The 21,260-nt window shown below is 49.0% G+C and overlaps 1 protein-coding gene across 1 annotated transcript in view; it reads right to left on the bottom strand.

Annotated features, from left to right (window-relative positions):
- Positions 1-7: 7 nt before the first annotated feature.
- PCDH19 (protocadherin 19) overlaps positions 8-21,260 on the bottom strand; it is a gene marked incomplete at its 3' end in the record, with an annotated part of 53,914 nt that continues 32,661 nt past the window's right edge. The window contains 1 exon segment of the mRNA XM_010015487.1: positions 8-69. Coding sequence (XP_010013789.1) covers positions 8-69 — 62 coding nt within the window.

Raw genomic sequence — 21,260 nt, 5'->3', positions numbered from 1 at the left:
GCATCCAGCAGCGGTCCGAGTGGCCCAGGATGCGGCACTCCTCCCTGCAATGGAATCCTTCGCTCTGCTCTGCGTGGAGAGAACACAAGGGGTGGTGAAGGGGGGAGCGCTGCTTGTACCCCAACCTGCCCCACGGAGCCAGGCGCTGGGCATCGCTCCCACCCGAGCAGCAGCTACCTTACCCCATACAGTTCTCAAAGCAAGGCTTGGAAGGGGGATCTTTGCTGCTCTAAAGACTGGGGTTCTATTTCCAACAGGCTGAGTGTCATCTGCCACCACCAGACCTGCAGCCTAGGGAATGGTGTTGGATGTGAATCCATCACCGCGGGTCTGTCCCACATGTCCAGCCGCTCCGAGTCAGCAGGTTCTGGGTTTAGTAACCAGCACTAAAAGCCACCCTATTTTAAGCTTGGTTTGACGTGGCATTTAAGCTTGACTTTTAGCAGAGGGGAGAAGGAACAGAGGGAGGAGGGGGGGTTCTTTTCTTTCTGGTGTATATGTGTGGTTTAAGTTTTTGCTCAATCCCCGCTGACCTCCCACACAACAGAGGCTCCATAAATCTCCACGACTGCCCACTCCACTGAAGATTAAATGTGTCATTCCCAGTGCTTGGGTTTTATTCATATGAGAGCAATAAAGATCCCGTCCCTGGACATGGGGCTGTCCCGACACCACTTCACAGGGCTGAAATATGGAGTGGTGGTTTAACCCTTCCCAAGGACTTCCCATGCCCAGGCCTGAGGGTTCCCAAGCGGGTGCAAACCCTCGTGCCTGGTGCTCTTGTGTGCATCCCCATGCTGCCAGCTGATCCCAAGGGACTGCATGGCCCCACACCCTCATCATGGGTGGACAAACTGGGACTCATGGAAGCAGCCGGGCTCAGCCAAGTGCAAAACTCTTGCGAGTCATAGAACCACAGACTGGTTTGGGTTGGGAGGGACCTTAAAGCTCCTCCAGCTCCAACCCCTGCCACGGGCAGGGACACCTTCCACTAGAGCAGGTTGCTCCAAGCCCCTGTGTCCAACCTGGCCTTGAACACTGCCAGGGATGGGGCAGCCACAGCTTCTCTGGGCACCCTGTGCCAGCGCCTCAGCACCCTCACAGGGAAAAGCTTCTGCCTCAGAGCTCATCTCAGTCTCCCCTGTTTCAGTTTGAACCCATCACCCCTTGTCCTGTCACTACAGTCCCTGATGAAGAGTCCCTCTGTAGCATCTTTGTAGCCCCCTTGAGACACTGGAAACTGCTCTGAGGTCTCTACACAGCTTCTCTTCTCCAGGCTGAACAGCCCCCATGTTCTCACCCTGAGCATCCTCGTGGCCTCCTCTGGACTTGCTCCAACAGCGCCATGTCCTTATGCTGGGGACACCAGAACTGTACACAGCGCTCCAAGTAGGGTCTCACGAGAGCAAATCTAGGAGCTTTCCCACCCCCAACCTTTGCTGAGCACCCGACCCGGCTCCCACCAAACACAACAGGCTGAATTTCAGTCTCAACTTACGACTTCTGCTTGTGATAAGAACTTACAATCTCAGCTCGTCCTCATAAAGCACAACCTTTCCCTTCACAAAGATGGAGCTGCTTCCTGCCAAGACTTATATACACGCAGAGCAGCATTAAAGCACTAATGCCATTACCCACACGAGACCGCGCTCGGTCAGTGCCGGTTTGATGGATGGAAGGCTGGGAAGGTGCAGACTCAGCCTGGGTTTCCTTCCTGTCTGCCTGCAAACAGCTCATTTTGATGCTTTGTACATCTGTGTGCATAACCTCCACTCCTCAGACACATTGGTATTTCCACCACATTCGAGCACTAGGGCGGCTGATAAAAATTCTCAGCACATAACACAATGCACCAAAATATGAGCAGCTTAACACTTCCCGAGAATAAACGAGTCAAAGGCAGACCTCAAAAAACAGAAAGAAAGGAAGAAAAAGGATTTATTTATTTATTTTTTTAAAGAAGAAGCCAATTAATTGAAAAATCTATGGGTAAAACAGCTTTTTCTCTGCATCAGAGCAGGTACCCCGTAGTGCGGAGCGTGGCTGCGTTTTGGCAGCCACCCTTAGAGCAGTTTGAGGGAAGGATGCTCTGAGCCTTACATGCAGATCTGCACTGAGATCTGAAAGCCCACGCTCTCGTACTTTGATCCTCTTAATTTCAGGTGCTGGAGCAGAAAGAAGAATTAAAAACACCCAGGAAGTGTTGCTGTCTGCCTGTTTATCCACAGCTTAACTGCAAAAGGGGGCACAGGCACACAGAGGTTTGTAGCTCTGGCTGTGAGAGCACAGGGCTTGGTGATGGCTGGAGGGGCGACAGAAACATCTTGGGTTCTCATCCCCAAGGAGACACTGATTCATTGTGCTGTGTGACCTTGGGCACGTGGCAGGAGCGTGCATCACTCCAGTCTCTCCACAAACATGGAATGCTGGATCCGGGCACACACTGGGCTGGTTGGTCCAGTGTGCGAGGGCATGGGGGGACCTGCTGCTCCTCATCCAGCATCATGCTCAGCCCCAAATCTATGGACTAATGCAGCTGAGGCAAACCCCTCTCCAGATAAGGCACAGCTTTGACCCATTTATTCCAAGCTGGCTCATTTTACAATTAAAACCAACGATTACTGCACTGCAAGTGGATATTCCTCAAACCCTAGAAAGGGACCTGTGCTTTAAGAAAGGTTTTATTAAAGACCACTGGTGTGGTGCCTGTCTGCTCAGGAGGTGATAAGCTTTGGACACCAAAATGCTTCTCTAGAAGTCACTCCAGTGGCAGTTGGAATGCAGACAGGAGAAGAGGTGAGAACCATTAAATTATACTATTTCAATTGCTTATTTTAGGAAGGGAACGTAACAAGTACAAAAGACACGAGGCTGACAGGCAGAGGGGCAGGAGTCCCCAACCGTCCACACACCTGAAGACAACAGGTCGCTCCGTGGCACATTGTACCTCTCTGCTCCTGTCCCCACCACACAGCTTTGGTCTGTAGGGACCACATCCCGCATCCTGCTGGACAACATGTGTCCAGGCTGCCCAGAGCAGGAGGGACCAGGAAAGAGTCCTAAGCAGCTGCATTTCTATGTCAGGATGAGGATCTTCAGCTACCCACCTTAACCCTGTTATATCAAACACTATTTTTGCACAACAAGCACGCCCCATTGATACACAGGCACACCACAGCACTCCTCTGCTCTCCCAGGTCCAAAGAAGGGAAGCTCAGAGGGGTTTGAGCTCCTCCAGTGGGCTGAACCCAGGCCTGTCACCTCGCATCCTCCTCCTATGCAAGAGGAGCTGCTGCCCCAAAGCATAGGCAGGCATGGAGCTGCTGCCGCCTTTGCAGGTAGGTCTGACTCACCCAGCCTCAATGGCACCCAGGATGGTCATTCACATTCACAGGCTCTTTATTGTACTGTTCTGCCTTGTTTTTTACCACTTTAACAATCAGAAATAGGACAACAGGAAATTCTTTTACAGCCCTGGACCTGCCCTACTCAATACGACTGTTACTGTCGTGTTGTCTGCACTAAAAAATGTTCTCAGTACAAGGAGCAAAGCCCAGGTAATAACTACTGCAGGTTCCCACTGATGGCAGGGCTTGAGCGAGATGGAGTGAAACTACTGCCCGATGGGGTCAGGAGAGAGGCAAAGGGAGGAGGAAACCATGAAGGGGCAGTGCTGGGTGAGCATCACCGTGGCATTGGTGCTGCTCTGCAGCCACCTCACCCTGAAAAGGGGTCCCCAAGGAGCCCGATGCACCAGGCTGGCAAGGACTGAAGGGGGACACCACTGCCCAGGGCTGTGCAAGCCACGCTGAGCTGGGTTGAGCTCTCTAAGGAGCTGTGGTGAGAGTCCTGTTGCAAACCTGGCTGTAGGATACCTGTGTCACACATAGGTGGTCCAGAGAGATGCCATACCTGGGTGATGGCTGTGCCTGAGAGGTCCTGCAGCACCAATGTCCGTATTTCAGCCCATCTGCCTTGTTTCAGAGCACCTTAGGTCAGGGTCCTAAAGTACAAAGCATCCTGGCAGAAGCCTCGCCATGGAGAAGTGAGCAGTTACCCTGAAGTCAGGCTTGGCAGACAAAAACATGTCATTGCTAAATGTAAGCTCTCTGATAGCAAATGTGAAATGACCTAAACCCAACAGCCACCTCTGGAATAAATATGCTCCTCAGCAAGTACAGCAAAACCCATGCTGAGCTCCAGATTTCAAACCTGCTCTACTCACACCTTAGGGGATCAGCACAAAGACAACTAATAACGAGCCCCAGCCAGCCCTTGTGCTGCCTGCAGGGTCTGAGCCAGGCTGAAGGCTGCCAAGAACTGCAGGAAGACCTGGTGGGAGATAAACCACCACGAGCAGACACACAGCCCATGTTACTGGTGGGGAATGGGAGCCGGGGGCAGTGGCACAGTGACACAAGAGGCAGGGAGGTGACATGAAACACTGGGGCTGCCCCAATTCCTGGGGCTGAGCGCTCAGCCGAGACCCCCAGCACTTCCCAATCCCACCATGAAAGCTCTTGGGTAGAAGAGCAGGGAGATGGGATGGATGCTAAGACCTGGAAGGCTCCAGGAGGAGCATGGGGTGGGCACTGGAACAACAGAGCCTCCAGCACTCCCCTCGTTAAAAGGCAGGATTAATGAACATCCAGGGTGTACAAGTGCTTTCAGTCTCCTATTCAAAGCCTGTGCCCCTGCAGCAGAGCAATACGAAGCCAGTGTGTAAGGCACCCATTCAGCTCTCAGAGCAATTGAATTATCTCCAGTGGAATCTCAGCACTGGCCAAAGAGACAAAGTTAAATCGTAGCAAGGTGCAAGTGCCTGGGAATGTAATATTCCTGATAAATGGCCAGATGACATGTGCTGTTATACAATCTAAGGTGCAATTTGGGCGATGACAATAGTCCCTCGAGTTTCCGTTTTCAAACAGCAGCTCAGTTCAATCCAATCCCTGCCAGAGCAGCTTTGCCGAGGTGAGTAAGTAGAACTCATTTGTGCTATTACACAGGAAGCAAGGAAAAGGAGCTGGAGGAGTCACTTGGAAATGAAAAAGAAGGAGAAAAGAGAAATCACAGCCCTGCTGGGATGTGCTGGGGGTGCAATGGGTGAGCACCATGCTGGAGCAGGGCATATCTGTCCATCCCTGGACCAGTAGCACAGGTACCCACACGCTGGAGCTTGGCTTTATCTCCACACTGAGGTGTTTCTTCAGCAACCCTGTGATTATCCTGTAATCAGGATGACACTGCTCCTGGGTACAGCAAACAGCACGATCATTAAAAAATTCATTTCAAAATCTTCCTGGAAGCTAATAAATTTTACAGCAGTTTCAATCCTTTCTCATTGCAACAAAGAAAAGCTTAGTTCCAGACAAATTAAAAGTAAATTGATTGCCTTAGGGGAATCTATTCAAATATCACTTTTCCATGTTCGAAATCTCTTCCTGAAACAAGAAGAGGAGAGCCAGGGAGAGCCGGCACGGGAACGGTGTGGAAAAGCACATCATTAAATCGCAGTTCATGAAACTAAAGGGAGTGGTGGTGGGGAAATCAAACTTAAAATAAAATGCAAATGTCTCACTGGGGTGCGGGACTAACGTTTGTGATGGAATTGATGAATAATAAATAGGAATAAATAGTAAACACGCAGGGATCAAACACTGCTGCTGATGTTTACTCATGGTTAGCCATCTTTCATGGACAATGCGCAACTGCATTATTTAACACGCCTCTTGCAGCTACTTTGGGGGTTCTTTTCAACTCCCAGCACCTTCATTTGCTCAGGGATGGATGCCACAGGGCACGAGGCACATCCCCATCGGAGCCCACCTCCCCTCCATCCCACCAGGAGCTCGGGAGCGGAGATCCACTGCACCACACACCAGATAAAACAATAAGCTCGAGCAAAATACAGTCCCCAGCCATTATTGTAAATTAAGACTCTGTACCTCTCCCTTATCTCCTGTAATAGCATAACATCAGGAAACAAGAGGTGGGGAATAGTGTATTATATTTTTGACCTATGGGCTTTTACAGAGCCTTCTTTGCCTTTCCTAATAAGAAATCTCTAGTCAGTGTAGAAATGTAATCCTGGCGTGGCTTCCCTTGCACAATGCTCCGAGGATACTAATAACCAGGGACAGTGATAAATGCTCTTTACCGCAACGAGGAGCCTTTCTTTCCCTCTCTTTTGCTATTGTTTGGGATTTATGCAAGCTAAAAAATGCTGTCTTTTTAAGCCTGGATTGTCTGTCCCGACACAGGGGGTCAGCAGTGCTTGGGCAAAGCAAATGCCTGCAAGGAATTCTTTTAACGGAACAAGGGAGGCGAATTAGATTAATTTATCAGGCAATTGCTGATAAGGACCCATGGCTGAATGCAGCTCATAGGCAGCCGTTCTGTAATGGCCAAGAGAGATGTGACAGGGCTCGCTGCGAGCTGCTGCACCTCTTCCCTCTTCCCCTGCTCTACATGACCATTAATAACACCCTTTCTTCTGCAGAACAGTTCCTGTATCATCAGTGGGGACTGATACATCTGGGGTGCCTGACTACTGCACTTGAGAGGGCTAAGGATGGGTTTGATGCAGGTGGAAAAGCACCTTCCTGGGCACACCGAAGCCTCTGGAATGAGACGGCAGCTCTGGGAAGGAGGGCAATCACCCAAGGCAAGAAGAGCTGGTGTCTGGGCACGCCGTATGCTGCAGCAGAGTCAAACCCAGAAGGTGTTATGTGCTGAAATGCAATTTAATGCTGGCTGCCCCCCTTTATCCGGGACCATGGGCCAATCCCCACCTCATTCACAAGGCAAAATTAATTCCTTTTCAGAGGGCCAGCGGAACACACCATTTAAACTCCAATTAATCCTTCCCGTAAGTGGTCCGTAGAGCTCATGCTGGCCCCTGAGTGGTGGGGATTTCACCTCTGAAACTCCACTACTCCTGCCTCAGTACAGGGCTCATTAGCATCCTAACTGATAGGATGCAGGATGTGGTCCTCAGAGAGGAGAACACTCCGGTATCCAATAGACCTTTTCCATCTCAAACCATTACAGCTCCGTAATTCATCGGCACCGCTCCCATTAATGCTAATGGCAGTTACTGCACGAGTGCAGAATACAACCCTTTGACTTCATTACTGGAATTCAATTTCATTAACACTGGATACAGAGGGATTGTCCTAAATACACGCTTTCTTATATTTTTTTCATGTTAATGTAACCATTTGAGTATATTATACCCTGCAGAGATGGAAACATTTCTAGGCTGTTTAAACACATTTCCCACAATTGGGAGCAAAACTTTGTCTCCGTTTATGCCTTTGACACCAGCTGCCTTCCATTTAATGGGACTTTAGTCACTAAAGCAAATTAATCCAAAGGTTACTTTTCTCTGCTATTGTCAGAAAACAGACAAATGCACACATTCTGTCGGGGTAACGTGGGACCAGCCAGGCAGCCACGTTCCAACAGCAGCAATAAATCGAATTATTACCCTCTCCCATTCAAAATTAGGCATTGCCCAGAAAACAGCTACTTGATAAAAATCCAGCAAACCAGGAATTCCAGTCAGGGGAGATAAGAAGCAATTCCCAACTGCTTGTACCAGGCCAGCTCCTGGCCCAGCGCCTGTCGGAGCAGCATCCCTGCCCTCGCTGCAGCCATACCCATGTACACCCATGGTGAATGCCTGACCACAACCAGGACCTGAAGCACAACAACCAACCCATCCTCATCCTCTTCCCACAGGGATGCAGAAGGTGCCAGCAGGAGCAAGGATGCTAATGAGACCCCTGCCTGCTCGGCTGCCCAATACAGCTCTCCCTTCCCTGAGAGGTGGCTGCTGCTTCCACACAACAAGTGACAAATAAAGGAGCTGAGGTTATAAAGGCTGATATATAATTTACTCCTATTATCAAGATTAAACACATCTTTGCATGCTTAGCATAAAACAACTGCCTTTCGCCAGCTTTCTCAAGGACATGCATAAACTTCATTATTATCTAAATAATCAAACGAGGATTTCAATAGAATATTTAACTGTCTGCCTACTGGAAACTCACAGCCTTAATCTAACACTGATCCTCTGTTGTCCTTCATGTAAATATTGTTGGGATGTCAGCCAAAGCCTAGGGAAGTGAGCTTCATCTTGGTGGATGGGAATCTCTTGTGTCAGATACAGTCAGCCTGAATAATGAGACCTACAGCTTGCCAAAACCTACAGCCTCGCTGTCTGTTCCAGCCATTGAACGCGCTCAGAAACCCAGTGGCACCAGCCCAGCAGTCTACAGATCCCAATCAGCTATCAATAGCTTAAGTGTAAGTGATTGTGTATGAAGTACGAGCCAAATGTGTTTCCTTTTTCAGTTTTAGGACCTCCAGTATTGTTATTGCACCAGTGATGCTTGCACGGAATTAATCATAGACGTACCCACAAGGCAAAACATTCTGAGGAGCTCTTTGTACTTTGCAGAAGTGCAGCTCTGAAGAGCAGAGGGAGCTGGAAGGCTTCCCAGCGCGATGGGGCGTTCCCCACCGTTGGGAGATCACTGGGGAATTAGGGAATTTTCCCCTTTTTGTTTTCTCTTAACCAAAAGCGTTGGTTGCTGGTTGCCTCCCATCATGACATTGACCTCTCACTCCTCCACCCTGGAGCCCGGCATCATCCCCTCCTCCTTGGTGCTCTACTTCAAGTCTTACTCAGATGAACACAAAGCTTTCCCATGCTGGTGGATCCTCGCCTCTGAAGCACAGCGATGTCCTGTGGTGAGATGCTGGCCCAGGGTGGTGGGTGCACCAGGGAACTGGGACGGTCACAGAGCAGTGAAAGCTGCTCTACATTGTCCAACACCCAACAGTGCCCTTGGCCTGACCCTGCACCATGACTCACTATGACACAAGGACACTCCAGATCTACACGGAGGGCTCACATGAGGCTCCAGCTCCAACAAGGATACAGCGATGTCAAAGGAATGCCAGACATGGGTTAGACTGGCCCCATGGCCACCAGGACAGATCACGACATTGCCAAGGCCTGGGCATCCGGCCCATTTAATTCAGCCAAAACTTTGTTCTGGCAATTAGGTTTACCTTCATTAATTAAGAGCGTGATCATAGGGTACAAATGTGCATATAAAATTATTACATGGTCAAGACTCAAATCTGAAACCTCATTATCAGCTTTGGGAAACTACATTACCTGCGAGTCATGGACAAGCTCCATTTCCAGCAGTGCAGGTGAGGTCCTACCTCTTCCCATCCCATCCCATCTGATCCCATCCCATTGGCGCTGCAGCTGGCAGGACAAGATGGAGAATAAGCCTTCCAGTTTGCCTGGCACTGGAAACTGAAGAGCTGCAGGGAGGCAGCTGAACATCAGGGATGGAAAAGAACCAGATTTCCATGGCCTGTGCAAGTACTGCAAGGAACGCTGTCGGCTCCACGGCTCCAGCCCTCCTGGCCAAGCTGACGCCAACCCTTGGGCACCGATGCCGAGTCCAATGCACGCTGCACTGGGGTTCTGGCAGGACCTCCCTTGCTGTGGCTCCAATGCAGGGGGCAGAGGCTGCTGCTCCAGCACTGCTGGACCACGGTGGATATCTGCCCTAACCTCTGGCTGCACAGACTCAGATGATTTCCGAGTGCTCTGAGGCACGTTCCTGCAGTGCTGCCCCGAGGTCAGGCTGGATTGTGTTGGCTCCTGGCCCCGTTTCACAGGGCTGTCAGCTGAATTGCACCACGGCATCATTACTCCCGGTGACGGTGTGACAGACAGACAGAGCCCAGTTGGATTTACAAAACCTAAGCACTTTGCAACACTGACAGGCAAGAAAAAACCCAACCTACAACTCTCTTCGTCTGAGCAGGCTTTATCTGGAAATAGCCAAAGCTGGTAGGTGTAAAACCCCACAAAGTCATTCCTCCTGAACCACTTTTCTGACCAAACCTTTTAACTGTCACTGGGAAATCAAGAGCGACAGGTACCAGCCCCAGTCGGCGTTACCTGACGAGTCTAGTCCCCACCACATCCTTAACACAGCCTTGTTGCAAAGGGATAAAGCAAGGCTGGAATGACTGATGTGATTTGGAGCTTTCAGACAGAGCTAGTGTGAGGAGAAGAGTCAAGTTCATTACACTGGAGTTCACCACAGGGCTGCAGCAGCCCGGAAGATGCTGAGCCACCAGTCAGGCGCCCACTTTGGACCACTATATGCACCATAAACAGGTTTAACCCAAACGTGTCTCTCTGAGGAGGGAATCAGCCTCGTTTCCCCCCATCCCGAGCACAAGAAGGGGGTGCAATGAGAGGCAGGCAGCGTGGTCCTGCAGCGATTCTGCTGGAGCCTCTCTCGGGGGACCCACCCTCGCTGTCTGCAGCACACAGACGTAATGCTGCCTCTCTGCCGCTGCACGCTCGCCTCGCTTCTGAAACACTTACACATGCAGCATGCATTAGAATTAAAAAACCATTAAACCTCGGGAAGGAAAAACTTTGACAGGATGCGTAATATACTAACTATAATTAATTAAATTGGATGAGGCACTGGGGGACAAGAGAAGAGTGCATGGAGACTGTTCTTGGAAAAGGGATGGTAATGCACTAATGTTCAGCTTGTGCCATTAAGTAAGAAGCAGCCTTGGAAGAGGAGAGGATGAGCGACGGGGGCTTCAAGAGATGGCACCAGCCAGTTGGGCACCTCGGATGCATAGCAAAGGAGGTGATAGCATGAAATGCAGCTCTAAAAAGGACGTAATGAAGGTGGAAAAGGCACTTGAGAGATGGAAGAGCAAAAATGCCATGCAGGTTGCTACACAGCAATGCCCTACCAGTGACAGCCTCCTCCAGAGAGCTCCTCTCACCCACCCCACCAGGGCTCAGGACTTCAGCACCCAGCACCAGGCTCCTCAGGACCAGCACTGGCATCATGGCAGGCGAGAGGAGATCCATCCTGGAAAGCATCTGGCTCTCTGTGGGGTTATTCTTTAGTTATTTGTAGCCCTGGGCATGGTTCCACAGTGTGGGTAGTGCCCTGCAGCATCCATCCCCCTTGGCAGCAGCTGAGCTGGGGTGGGAAGCAGCAAGCAAAGCTGGGGCTGGGCATCAAAGGCATCCCCAGTTGACACAGCAAGCAGAACATGATGAGACAGCCACAGTCTGGCTGTTCAGCATGACAAAGTTTTAACAGGCTTAACAACAGCATCAGCACTGATCATTAGGCAATTACAACTGCTGAAAGTTGACAAAGCACCAGGACCAAATGAATTATCTCCCCAAATCCTGCAGGCAGGAGCATGGAGAAGAGAAAAAGTCATCGTCAACAGCCTCTTGATAGCTCACCGGGTGCAGGAGCAGTAACTAAAAACTAAAGGGCTGCTTGTTCACTTGCTGTTTGGAGAGATAAAAGGGAAAGGCCAGGAAATGAGGTTTGCAAAAACACCCTCATCACTTAGGGAGCGGCGGAGGGAAGGTCCTGGAAACACTGATACAGCCAGGATTGCTCAGGCCCTGGGGACGTCTGATTCAGCGAGGATGGGGCTGTGTGTGTGCAGAAAGAGAAGGCACATTTTGACTGGGGGAGTTCACTCCTGAATCATCATCCCCAGCATGGTTACTTGCTCCATCCTCCACATCCCAGCGCTGCCCAAGGGGATGGTTGTGAGTTCTTCTCCTTCATGGAGGACATGCCAAAATCCAGTCCTCCAGGGATCTGCAGAGCTCGATCCACATAGGACCATGGTGACTCCCTGCTCTGTCTCCTTGCAAACCAGGGGATGCTCAGCTTTGTCACGCTGTGCTTCTCAAGCACAGCCCTTCACTTTGAGTGACTAGGCACGCTTTTAGGAAACACATGCAAATGTGATTTAAAGACTCTAAAGTGATACAGAATATATCACATCCCTTGGGTCCCTGTTCCAGGGGGTAATTATTCTAATTCCTAAAATCATGTGTCTCATTTGCAGCTAGAATTTTCCGAGGCAAGCCTCCATCCTCCAGCATCCTCTGCCTGCTTCTGAATTAGAGAGATGCTCAGCAGCAGATACCATCTCCCTAAGTTCACTTCTGAACACAGGCTCAGATGACCGATGTCTCAAGCAAAGTTCAGAGCAGATCCCCTGAGAATGCCATCTCTCTTGGGTCCTATTACAAGCCCAATGATCCCTGCTGAAAGAATCCTACTGGATTCAAAAGGCTTTCACTCAGGTCTTAAATCTCCAGACATGTGTTTGGAGTGAGAAAGCCAATGCCTTCAGCTATACCCAGAAGCTTCTGAGGCACAACAGCCTCCAGAAAGCAAAGGGACATTTGTACACTGACAAAGCATCTCCTCTCCACCTGCCTGCCCTAGCTCGGTGGTCCCTGCAGACACGTCTACCCAGTGTAGGGCTTGAGGGGCTTATACAGTGAATTAATTGGACATATCTACCCAGTAACAATGGAGGAAGCCTGACAGTGAGGAAATTGCAGGTGGAACTGTTCATTTTACTTACTCGTCTTCGTCAGTGTGAGGTTCCTGGATCCTAATGGGTCTAAATATTTGCATGAGTGAATATCCTTTCACAAAAGGACATGTAGCTAAAGGGTGGAGCAGACACAAGGATTTCTTTGGATTTTACAAGGGCCTTTCCATTGAAAATGAAGCCACTTCCCAGAGCCCAGCAGCTTACCAGACAAGAGCAACCCTAGAGGCAAGATCAACATCTCTATGAGGATTGGAAGTACCCAGACAAAGCAGAGCTGAGGGTGGAAGTAAGCGACAAACAAGGCAAAACATGGGTTATACTTGAGCTGTTTGTGTCTCTGTGGCACTCGGATGAATTGGATACAAGCATCCCGGCTACCTGTTCTCCTGACAGCACTGAAAGGAAACAGAAGTTTGGAACAAGCCAAACACATTCAATTTGCCTGAATAATTTAGGCTGCTGAGTTATCATGTGCCTCATGGACTGTCATCGAGAGAAGCTCTATTGCAGAGGAATGATCTGTAAATCAATGCATCCGAGGGACCAAAACTAATCAGAGAGTGGCTGCAAAAGCACCGCCTGTCACAACAGATGCAGGACATGGAAGTCAATGGGCAAGTGCTGCAAGGCAGACACAGCCCCATGCTCCAGGGATGGCTCCTGGGAGCCTTGGGAAGACACGGCTCCTGTTGAACTGTGCTGGTGAACAGCAGTGGCAGCAGCACGAATAGCTCAGCTGGTAAACACAGACAGTGAAAACCAGAACAAAGTCCTGTATGTACGTATGGTATATACACACAGTGCCCACCCAGGGACCCACCTGAGTGTGCCAGACCCTCCCAAAGGTATGTATGCCCATCGCTAATGCACCTACTGCTCCCAAACACACATCTGGTTCTCTGAACTTTCCTGAATTACTGCTGTGCACAGATTTGACTTCAGGTTTCTAGCCCAGCTCCTCTCCCCGAACAGAAGCTGCCCCTTTATACCTCCTCACTGAGCTGTATCAAATCCAGAAGCACAGTTAGCTGAGTTGAGAAAAGCCATTCCTCCTCGCCTGGCTGAGGAGCGGTTTGGCTGCTAAACCAGCTGGCTGAGAACGTGCCCGAGCAGATGAGGCAGCACCGTCTGCTCCCCTCGCACCAGCCACCCTCCTGCCTCGACTCCACAATGAAACTGACACTTCCAAAGCAGTCAGAGGGAATCAAGTGCCCAACACCAGCCTTCCTAGAATCACAGAATGAATCAGAGGGTGGTTTGAGAAGGGAGCTTAAAGCTCCTCCAGCTCCAACCCCTGCCACGGGCAGGGACACCTTCCACTAGAGCAGGTTGCTCCAAGCCCCTGTGTCCAACCTGGCCTTGAACACTGCCAGGGATGGGGCAGCCACAGCTCCTCTGGGCACCCTGTGCCAGCGCCTCAGCACCCTCACAGGGAAGAGCTTCTGCCTCAGAGCTCATCTCAATCTCCCCTCTGGCAGGTTCAAGCCATTCCCCTTGTCCTGTCCCTCCATCCCTTGTCCAAAGCCCCTCTCCAGGTCTCCTGGAGCCCCTTTAGGCCCTGGAGCTGCTCTAAGGTGTCCCCTTGAGGAGCCTTCTCTTCTCCAGCTGCCCCAGCCCAGCTCTCTCAGCCTGGCTCCAGAGCAGAGCTGCTCCAGCCCTCGCAGCAGCTCCGGGGCCTCCTCTGGCCTCGCTCCAACAGCTCCACATCCCTCTTGTGTTTCTGCCCCAGGGCTGGATCAGGGCTGCAGGGGGGGTATCCAAAACCAACCACCAAACCTACTCTCTCCAGCACACACCGAGCAAAGTCTCCCCCCTAGAAAGGGCCAGAAGGAGATGCTCAGCACCCCACGGGACCAAACACCCCTCACCTCCCAGCCAGCCCTGCCCCAGGGAACATCCTGTTCCTGTCCCCACACCTCCATCCACATGCCAGGGTACTTCTGCAGTGTGCAGCTCCCCAGCGCTTCCGCAAGGTAGCATCTGTGGTGACATCTCACCAAATGATCCAAGATAGTTTTCTCCAGCTGGGACTGATTGAATATAGCCTGGGCACCGGATGATGTGGGAAATCAGTCGTAGCCGAGCACAAATTGCATGCATAGAGGTAATTACTGCAGCACAAGGTTGGTAGCACCACTACCCACATGACAGTATATCTCAGCAATTTTCATTTCCTATTGCTTCAATTCAGAGAGGAGTTTTTTTCATCTTTTACTTTTTTTATGGTTCAATTTTCTCTTTTTCCTGCAGGGACTGATATTAACCCAGGATTTCTCCAGGATAAAGCTCCACTTTCACTACAACCAGTCATCCCACATATGGGATACCCATATCCAGATGTTGTCCTACTTACACCACCCAGACCTCGAGCCCAACCCATCTCGCCTTGATGCCTCTTCCCTGCCCCAAGTGTGACTGTCACTGTCCAAAGGTGACGTGATGCAGTGGGGACTGCTGGTCACCCACTGCCATGTGCTGTCACCCACAGCCAGCAGTGGGTATCAGTAATGGAACACAACAGGCGAGTAGCTAATGAAGCTGGTCACAAAGCAAGTTGTTCTTCACACTTGAAAAAGGGTGAAAATAAGGAAAATGGAATAAAAAAGGCCTTCTGCTGAAAAATAGAAACACTAATGCTGAGAGTAGGGAAGCTGATCATTACTATTATAGATACTCAGCAAAAATAGGGCCATATTATACTTACTGTAATTACACACATTGTGACTAGCATATATCTATAATATACTTCCCATAAGGAACTTATTTTCCAAACAGACACAGGGGTTAAATGCAGGATGGAAAAGGAAATCACTGAGCAAGGGCAACACAAACCCAGGCGAGCCTTGGCACAGCTTCTGCTGCACAGCCCAGCCTGCTGCACCTCATACCTGCGTGTCTGTGTGAGGAAAAGCTGCCAAACTTCTTCCTAATTCCATGACCCATTTAAACCTACCTGCTCTCTAACATTCATATATGCTGTATGAGAAATAAAACACAGCGCTTCCCAGCTTTGAGTGGCAGCACTTCCCTTAAGACGGATAAAAGCTTCAAGTTCTCTTTGCTGTTTGGTGCCAATTATTACAGAGTTTTGACTTATATATTATTACATAGATCATTTAGTAAAACAACCTACATAGACACCCAGTGGTATGTCTCCCATTAGCAGTTATCTGCTGGAACTGGAGCAGTTCAGACACTCACCCATAGACACCGATGGGTGCAGGCAGGGGAGATGCAGTTCCCTGCCCTATACAGCTGAGTGCAAGTGTAATTAAGTGAGGTCCAAATGAGTTATTGTTAACGCACTAAGTTAATTGCACCACTTTTTTGGGGGAAAACCCAGCACCCAACTTGCACCACCCCTATGGAGATGCTGGTCCAGCGCCGCACCCGCTCTTTCAAGACAGCACAAGGGGATATAGGCTGGTGGCAACCACCCATGCCCAGAGGCTGCTCCGAAGCTCACCGTGCCTGGGCAGTGCACTGTTTGTGGTGATTATTCCTTTAATAAAGGACCCTGTATTTTCCAGCGGCTGCAAAATTGATGCGGGTTGCCATGGTAAGCACACACACTTTCCCATTTAGCAGAATAAGAGACAGCTTTGTCTAATTCACTGATTTCAGATGATTTCTCACCCCGAGAGCAAGTCGCTCGAGTTACAGAAGTCACCTGTTGTTTAGTCAATCTGGCAATTTTAATTAGAATAAATTCGGATGATTCCTCTTTGCAACACTTAGAGCTGCTCTGCCACCGGAATGCCAAGATGTCTGTAAATTATACAGGCTCCAATCACATCTCCTCTTTTTTTTGCTGTTTTAATTACAGTAGCATCACGGCATTAATCATGTAAGCCTCTGTTAAACAAGTAACAGCCATCCTCCATCATAATTAAAAAGAAAGGCCAAGCAAACAGGAGCTCTGGAGTTTAGCACATTTCCTCTGAAAATTGTATTTTGACTTCCGAGTTTCACAAACACTACTTTTATTTGGCTCTAATTAGTGCTGTGAAGGAAACACCGAAAGGTTAATAAGAGATGGTTAGTTTGTAATGCAAGTTTCCTGGTGCCAGCCCCAGCAGTTCAGTCTGTTTTCAGAGTCATTAACGACGTAGATTGATTACAGGAGGAGATGGGGAAGTGCTGCCTTGCTGCGTTAGCAGAAGGTTTGGTTTTATTCCTATACCTTCCCTACTGTTAAATACGATGGCCATTACCTTGACCATTTTGCTAGTCTTAACTGCTGTGAGACACAAAGTGTTAATGGTTTCCTTAGAGGTTACTGGCAAAGGGAAGGAAAAAATAGTCCACGTGAGCCTTTTTTTGGCTTGTTTATAAGGGAAAAGGAAACTGCAAACTTGACTGAGCTGTTTATTTATCTTAGAAATACTTGAAACCCCAAGTATTGTGCAGCGGTTTTGGACAAGGATACTCTGGGAGAGCCAGGGTTACTGAACACCACCCCGTCCTTCAGCTGAACCCTGACAAGGATCTTCTCTGCAAACCTCCTGCATGGGCTGGACTTTGGGAGCGGTGAACAAACCCAAGCACAAATAGAAGGTGAAAGTCTCTAATCGCAAATACCACTTCTTCATATCTCCCGTAAATTGTTCTCCATTCGCTCAGCAAAAATCTGGGTAAGCAGTAACTAAATTTGACACAATCTCATTAAAAAGCACAATAACCACGAGAAACCCTCCAACTTTCTGGGTGGATCATTCATCCATTATAAACCTACACAATGGGGCATGGATCCAAGTTTTAATTTTCCTCACTGAGTTGCCAAAAAGTTCACATCTGGTGAATGTTTTCTGCGCTGGGATGGCAAGGACTTGTGGATCTAAAGGTTGTAACTCCTGCGACCCTGGACTGAGTAACTTCACTGATGGAGACATTGCAAGAATTAGCTTTGAAGGAAGGAACCTGAAAACTGAAGAGTGCCAGGAATGTGGGATATATGATAATGCTTCTTAAGCAAACAAAGGAGGTTACACATCTGTTTGCTATTTAGTTCTGCTGTTGCAGGAAGGGATTGGAGTTCATTTACTGCTATGGCTATGACTTCAGTGTCACCCCTCCCCCACCAACAGTTTGCAGCAAGGACTTTTCCAAGCTGTGCTCAATGCTACAGAGCTATGAACCTAAGGAAGAAGGAACATGAAGGATCTGTCCGTCTGTGCATGGATTAAACCTCCTCAAGTGACTGCAGTCCCGCTCTGCTGCAATGCAACACGGTGGCAAAGGAAGCCTGACCCACTGCCCAACTCTGCCTGTCCAGATCACCCACTGAAGATGAAGCTGAGCACCATGTACTGGGCAACAATAAGGGTCATCCTGAAGAGAGACCTGTTAGTCTGAGTGCTCAACAGCTGTTTTTCCAGCTGCATTCACTGGTTTAACCAAAGATATTACACTGGGCAGCAACAGCAAGCACTGGGGAGGATGGAGAGAGCATCAGTAACCACCACGCAGCCGTGCATGAGCTGACTGAGATGCTCAATACATAATCATTTAAAAGCATAGGAATCATAAGACAACCAACTCCTCTTCTCAAAGCCCAGCTTAGCTGCTTGTCACAAATAATCCTTCTCTGGGGTTTCAAAGTGCTGTGAGAAGCTGCCTGCTCCCTCCAGGCTGGCCACTGCAGGAGCACCACTGAGCTCACCAAGGCTGCTGTGCTGAGCCATCCACACAATAATACAGAAATCAGAAGAGCTGTAATAATTGACACTGCCCTGTAAAGAAAGCTTACAGCATTTATCCATCTTAAGGGATGTGCTGCCACTCACATATGGATGTTGTACTTTGTCTTGTGCTGCATATAAGAAAGTAGGTATTTTTATTAATTTGTAGAAACTTCCAGAGAAATACAGCTGTGTTTCCAAGCCTCCAAAGCCTTAGAATATGTCACTTAGGTCTTCATGTGCACAGAGCTCTACAGAAAGGCTTTTCTGCAGAGTAAAAGGGAGTTGCAGTTAGAACGACTGCAGGAAATCAGCTTAAAAAAGTCAAGTTTCTAATACCTGTGTTTGCCTCCAGTTAATACCATTAGTCATGTTCCCAATTCACGACTGAAATGCACCCAGATCCTATGGAGATGAGCATAAGAATGAATTGAAATACTCTAGATAAAGCCTCATCCCTGAAACGACGATGTATCTGAATAATTTGGGATGCAACCAGCAAGGAAAGCTTCAGTGAATATCCTGTGCCTGGCTCTCCTTCACATCCAAGCCTATTCCGACACCATGCGATAGTACAAACAAGACTTAATGTAAGCATTTAACCAAAACCCATTTCTACACAAAGAAGTCTTCCTCTTGTTGGAGTTTGTGAGACTCAGGCACAATTAAACCACCTATGTGAGCAAAGTTACTCCAATGTGGCAATGTATGCAGGGTCAGGTCTGACCAGATGACATGCCAACCTTTACTGCTGATCTGGCACCAGGGAAGTGGAAGTGATGCTTTTAGAAGCAATTGTCTGCAAAGATACATTACTGATGTTGCTTAAAAACCCCCTCACTTTGATTTTTAAAGCTTTTTCACTCTTTTATGACTGTGGTGACTATTTCTTTTTTGTGATTAGTGTGTGTTTATTATTTTTCTTTTGGATGCTATTTTTAGCAGTGAACCACTGCTTCTATGAGTCTATGATTCATTGAGTCAATGTTTTTCCTTCTACGACTGATGGCAAAAATACTGGCTAGCACTGGGAATTAAGGTAAGTTTGAAATCTGTTGCTTCTAACATTAAAAACACATGTAAAATAGCAATATATGTAAATATGTAACGAACATTAAAAACACTTACGTAAATAGTAATATATGTAAAACAGTTCCTTTCTGATATCTATGCTGGCATAGAGCTCCTATGACCTATAGAGTACAAGTATGGCTCTGGATCAAAGCAAGTGAAAAAGGTAATGGAAGACATTTAAGGAGATCTAGGTGCACATATCCATCCACAAAACAAGACAAAACTGCACAAATGCTATGTCTGAAAGAGGGTAAGGGGATTTAAAGAAGAAAAAGAAGTCCCAGTATGAGCAAAACCAAGGGAGGAATAACTACCTGAATCATAAAACAGAGTATCTAGCCTCAAAGATGCTAATTCAGGTCCTGAGGGATCTAATCAACCTCTTTGTTGAAGTAAAGATAAAACTTTTTGACAGCAAATGCTTTCTGATAAAATGGAATTTTCAATTACCCTGCAGAACATCTGCTCGGCGCTGGCATTTCCCGGGAAAAGCACTGCCACCCTCTGCAGGGTTGGAAACGTCTCACGCTGAGATTCCCCCATGATGCTGGGAGGAACCGGTCTCAGGAGCTTTGCTCCTGATGGCGAAGCTACTGTGGCCACCAGATCACCCACCACTGGCCATGGAGGTGGGTCTCCTGCCTGGCACCTCACCTCCTTATGGAAATCAGGGCTTGCTTTTGAGACAAGGTTTCACCAGGACATGGAGAAAACCAACCCCATACTGCAGTTCAACAGGGCAAAGTGCTGGGTCCTGCACTTGGGACACAACAACCCTCTGCAACGTTCCAGGCTTGGGGAAGAGTGGCTGGAAAGATGCTCATGGAAAGGACCTGGAGGTGCTGATTGATGGAGCTGAACATGAGCAGCTTGTGTCCAGGCAGCCAAGAAGCCACCAGCATCCCAGTCTGTCCCAGCCCCAGTGTGGCAGCAGGGCCAGGGCAGGGACTGTCCCCCTGCACTGGGCACTGGTGAGGCTGCACCTCGAATCCTGTGTCAGTTCTGGGCCCCTCACTGCAAGAGAGACATTGAGGTGCTGGAGTGGGGCCAGAGAAGGGCACCGGAGCTGGAGCAGGGCCTGGAGCACAAGTGTGATGGGGAAGGGCTGAGGGACCTGGGGGGTTTAGTGTGGAGAAGAGAAGGCTCAGGGGGACCTGACTGCTCTCTGCAACTGCCTGACAGGAGGATGGAGCCAGGAGGGGGCTGGTCTCTGCTCCCAAGGAACAAGGGATGGGACAAGAGGAAACGGCCTCAAGCTGCCCCAGGGCAGGTTTAGATGGAGCTAAGGAACAATTCCTTGCCCAGAGGGTGCTCAGGCATTGGAACAGGCTGCCCAGGGCAGCGCTGGAGTCACCGTCCCTGCAAGTGTTCACACCCTGGGTAGACGAGGCCTCAGTGCCAGGGGTTAGTGGTGGCCTTGGCAGTGCTGGGGTGATGGTTGGACTCCATGATCTTAAAGGTCTTTTCCAACCCACTTGATTCTATGATTCTATGAAACAGGCCAAGATACAACAGAGGAACACCAGGATTTACCCCCAACCTCCAACCGACTTCTCCATCCAACCCAAAACATCACTGAGATCTGAGAGCTCCTTGCAAACCTCCCTTTCTCCAACCAATCCTTATGGAAGTTCAGCTGAGGACACCATTAGGGCAGGATGCACATAAACTTCTAGTAGTGCTTAACACCTCCCCAGCCAACCAAACAGCTCAACAGCAGCAAGGCAATGGTACAAGGTGGAGTGGTGCTGTGCCCGCCTCCCTCAGCATCCCATTTGGTGTCAATTAGCAGGGGAAGGAAAACAATTCCAGGCCATAATGAACTCCAAATTGGGTACATATTAGAGCAATTAAAGGCATCTTTTCAACTGATGAATTTATAATCAATAATTAAGATCCTGAGGTAAAGAGGGACTGGGCAGAAGTCCTACTCCCAAAATAAGCGACGTGGCTGAGCTCCAGGCAGTATTTCTGATGACCTGCTGCTATCCACTAAAGCTCAACACCCTCTATGCTGTGGTTTGCCATTTTTATGGGCATCTAGGT

This window comes from Nestor notabilis, unplaced genomic scaffold (assembly GCF_000696875.1).
Source record: "Nestor notabilis isolate BGI_N333 unplaced genomic scaffold, ASM69687v1 scaffold9225, whole genome shotgun sequence".
Lineage (NCBI taxonomy): Eukaryota > Metazoa > Chordata > Aves > Psittaciformes > Psittacidae > Nestor > Nestor notabilis.
This window is presented reverse-complemented; position numbering and strand designations above follow the sequence as displayed.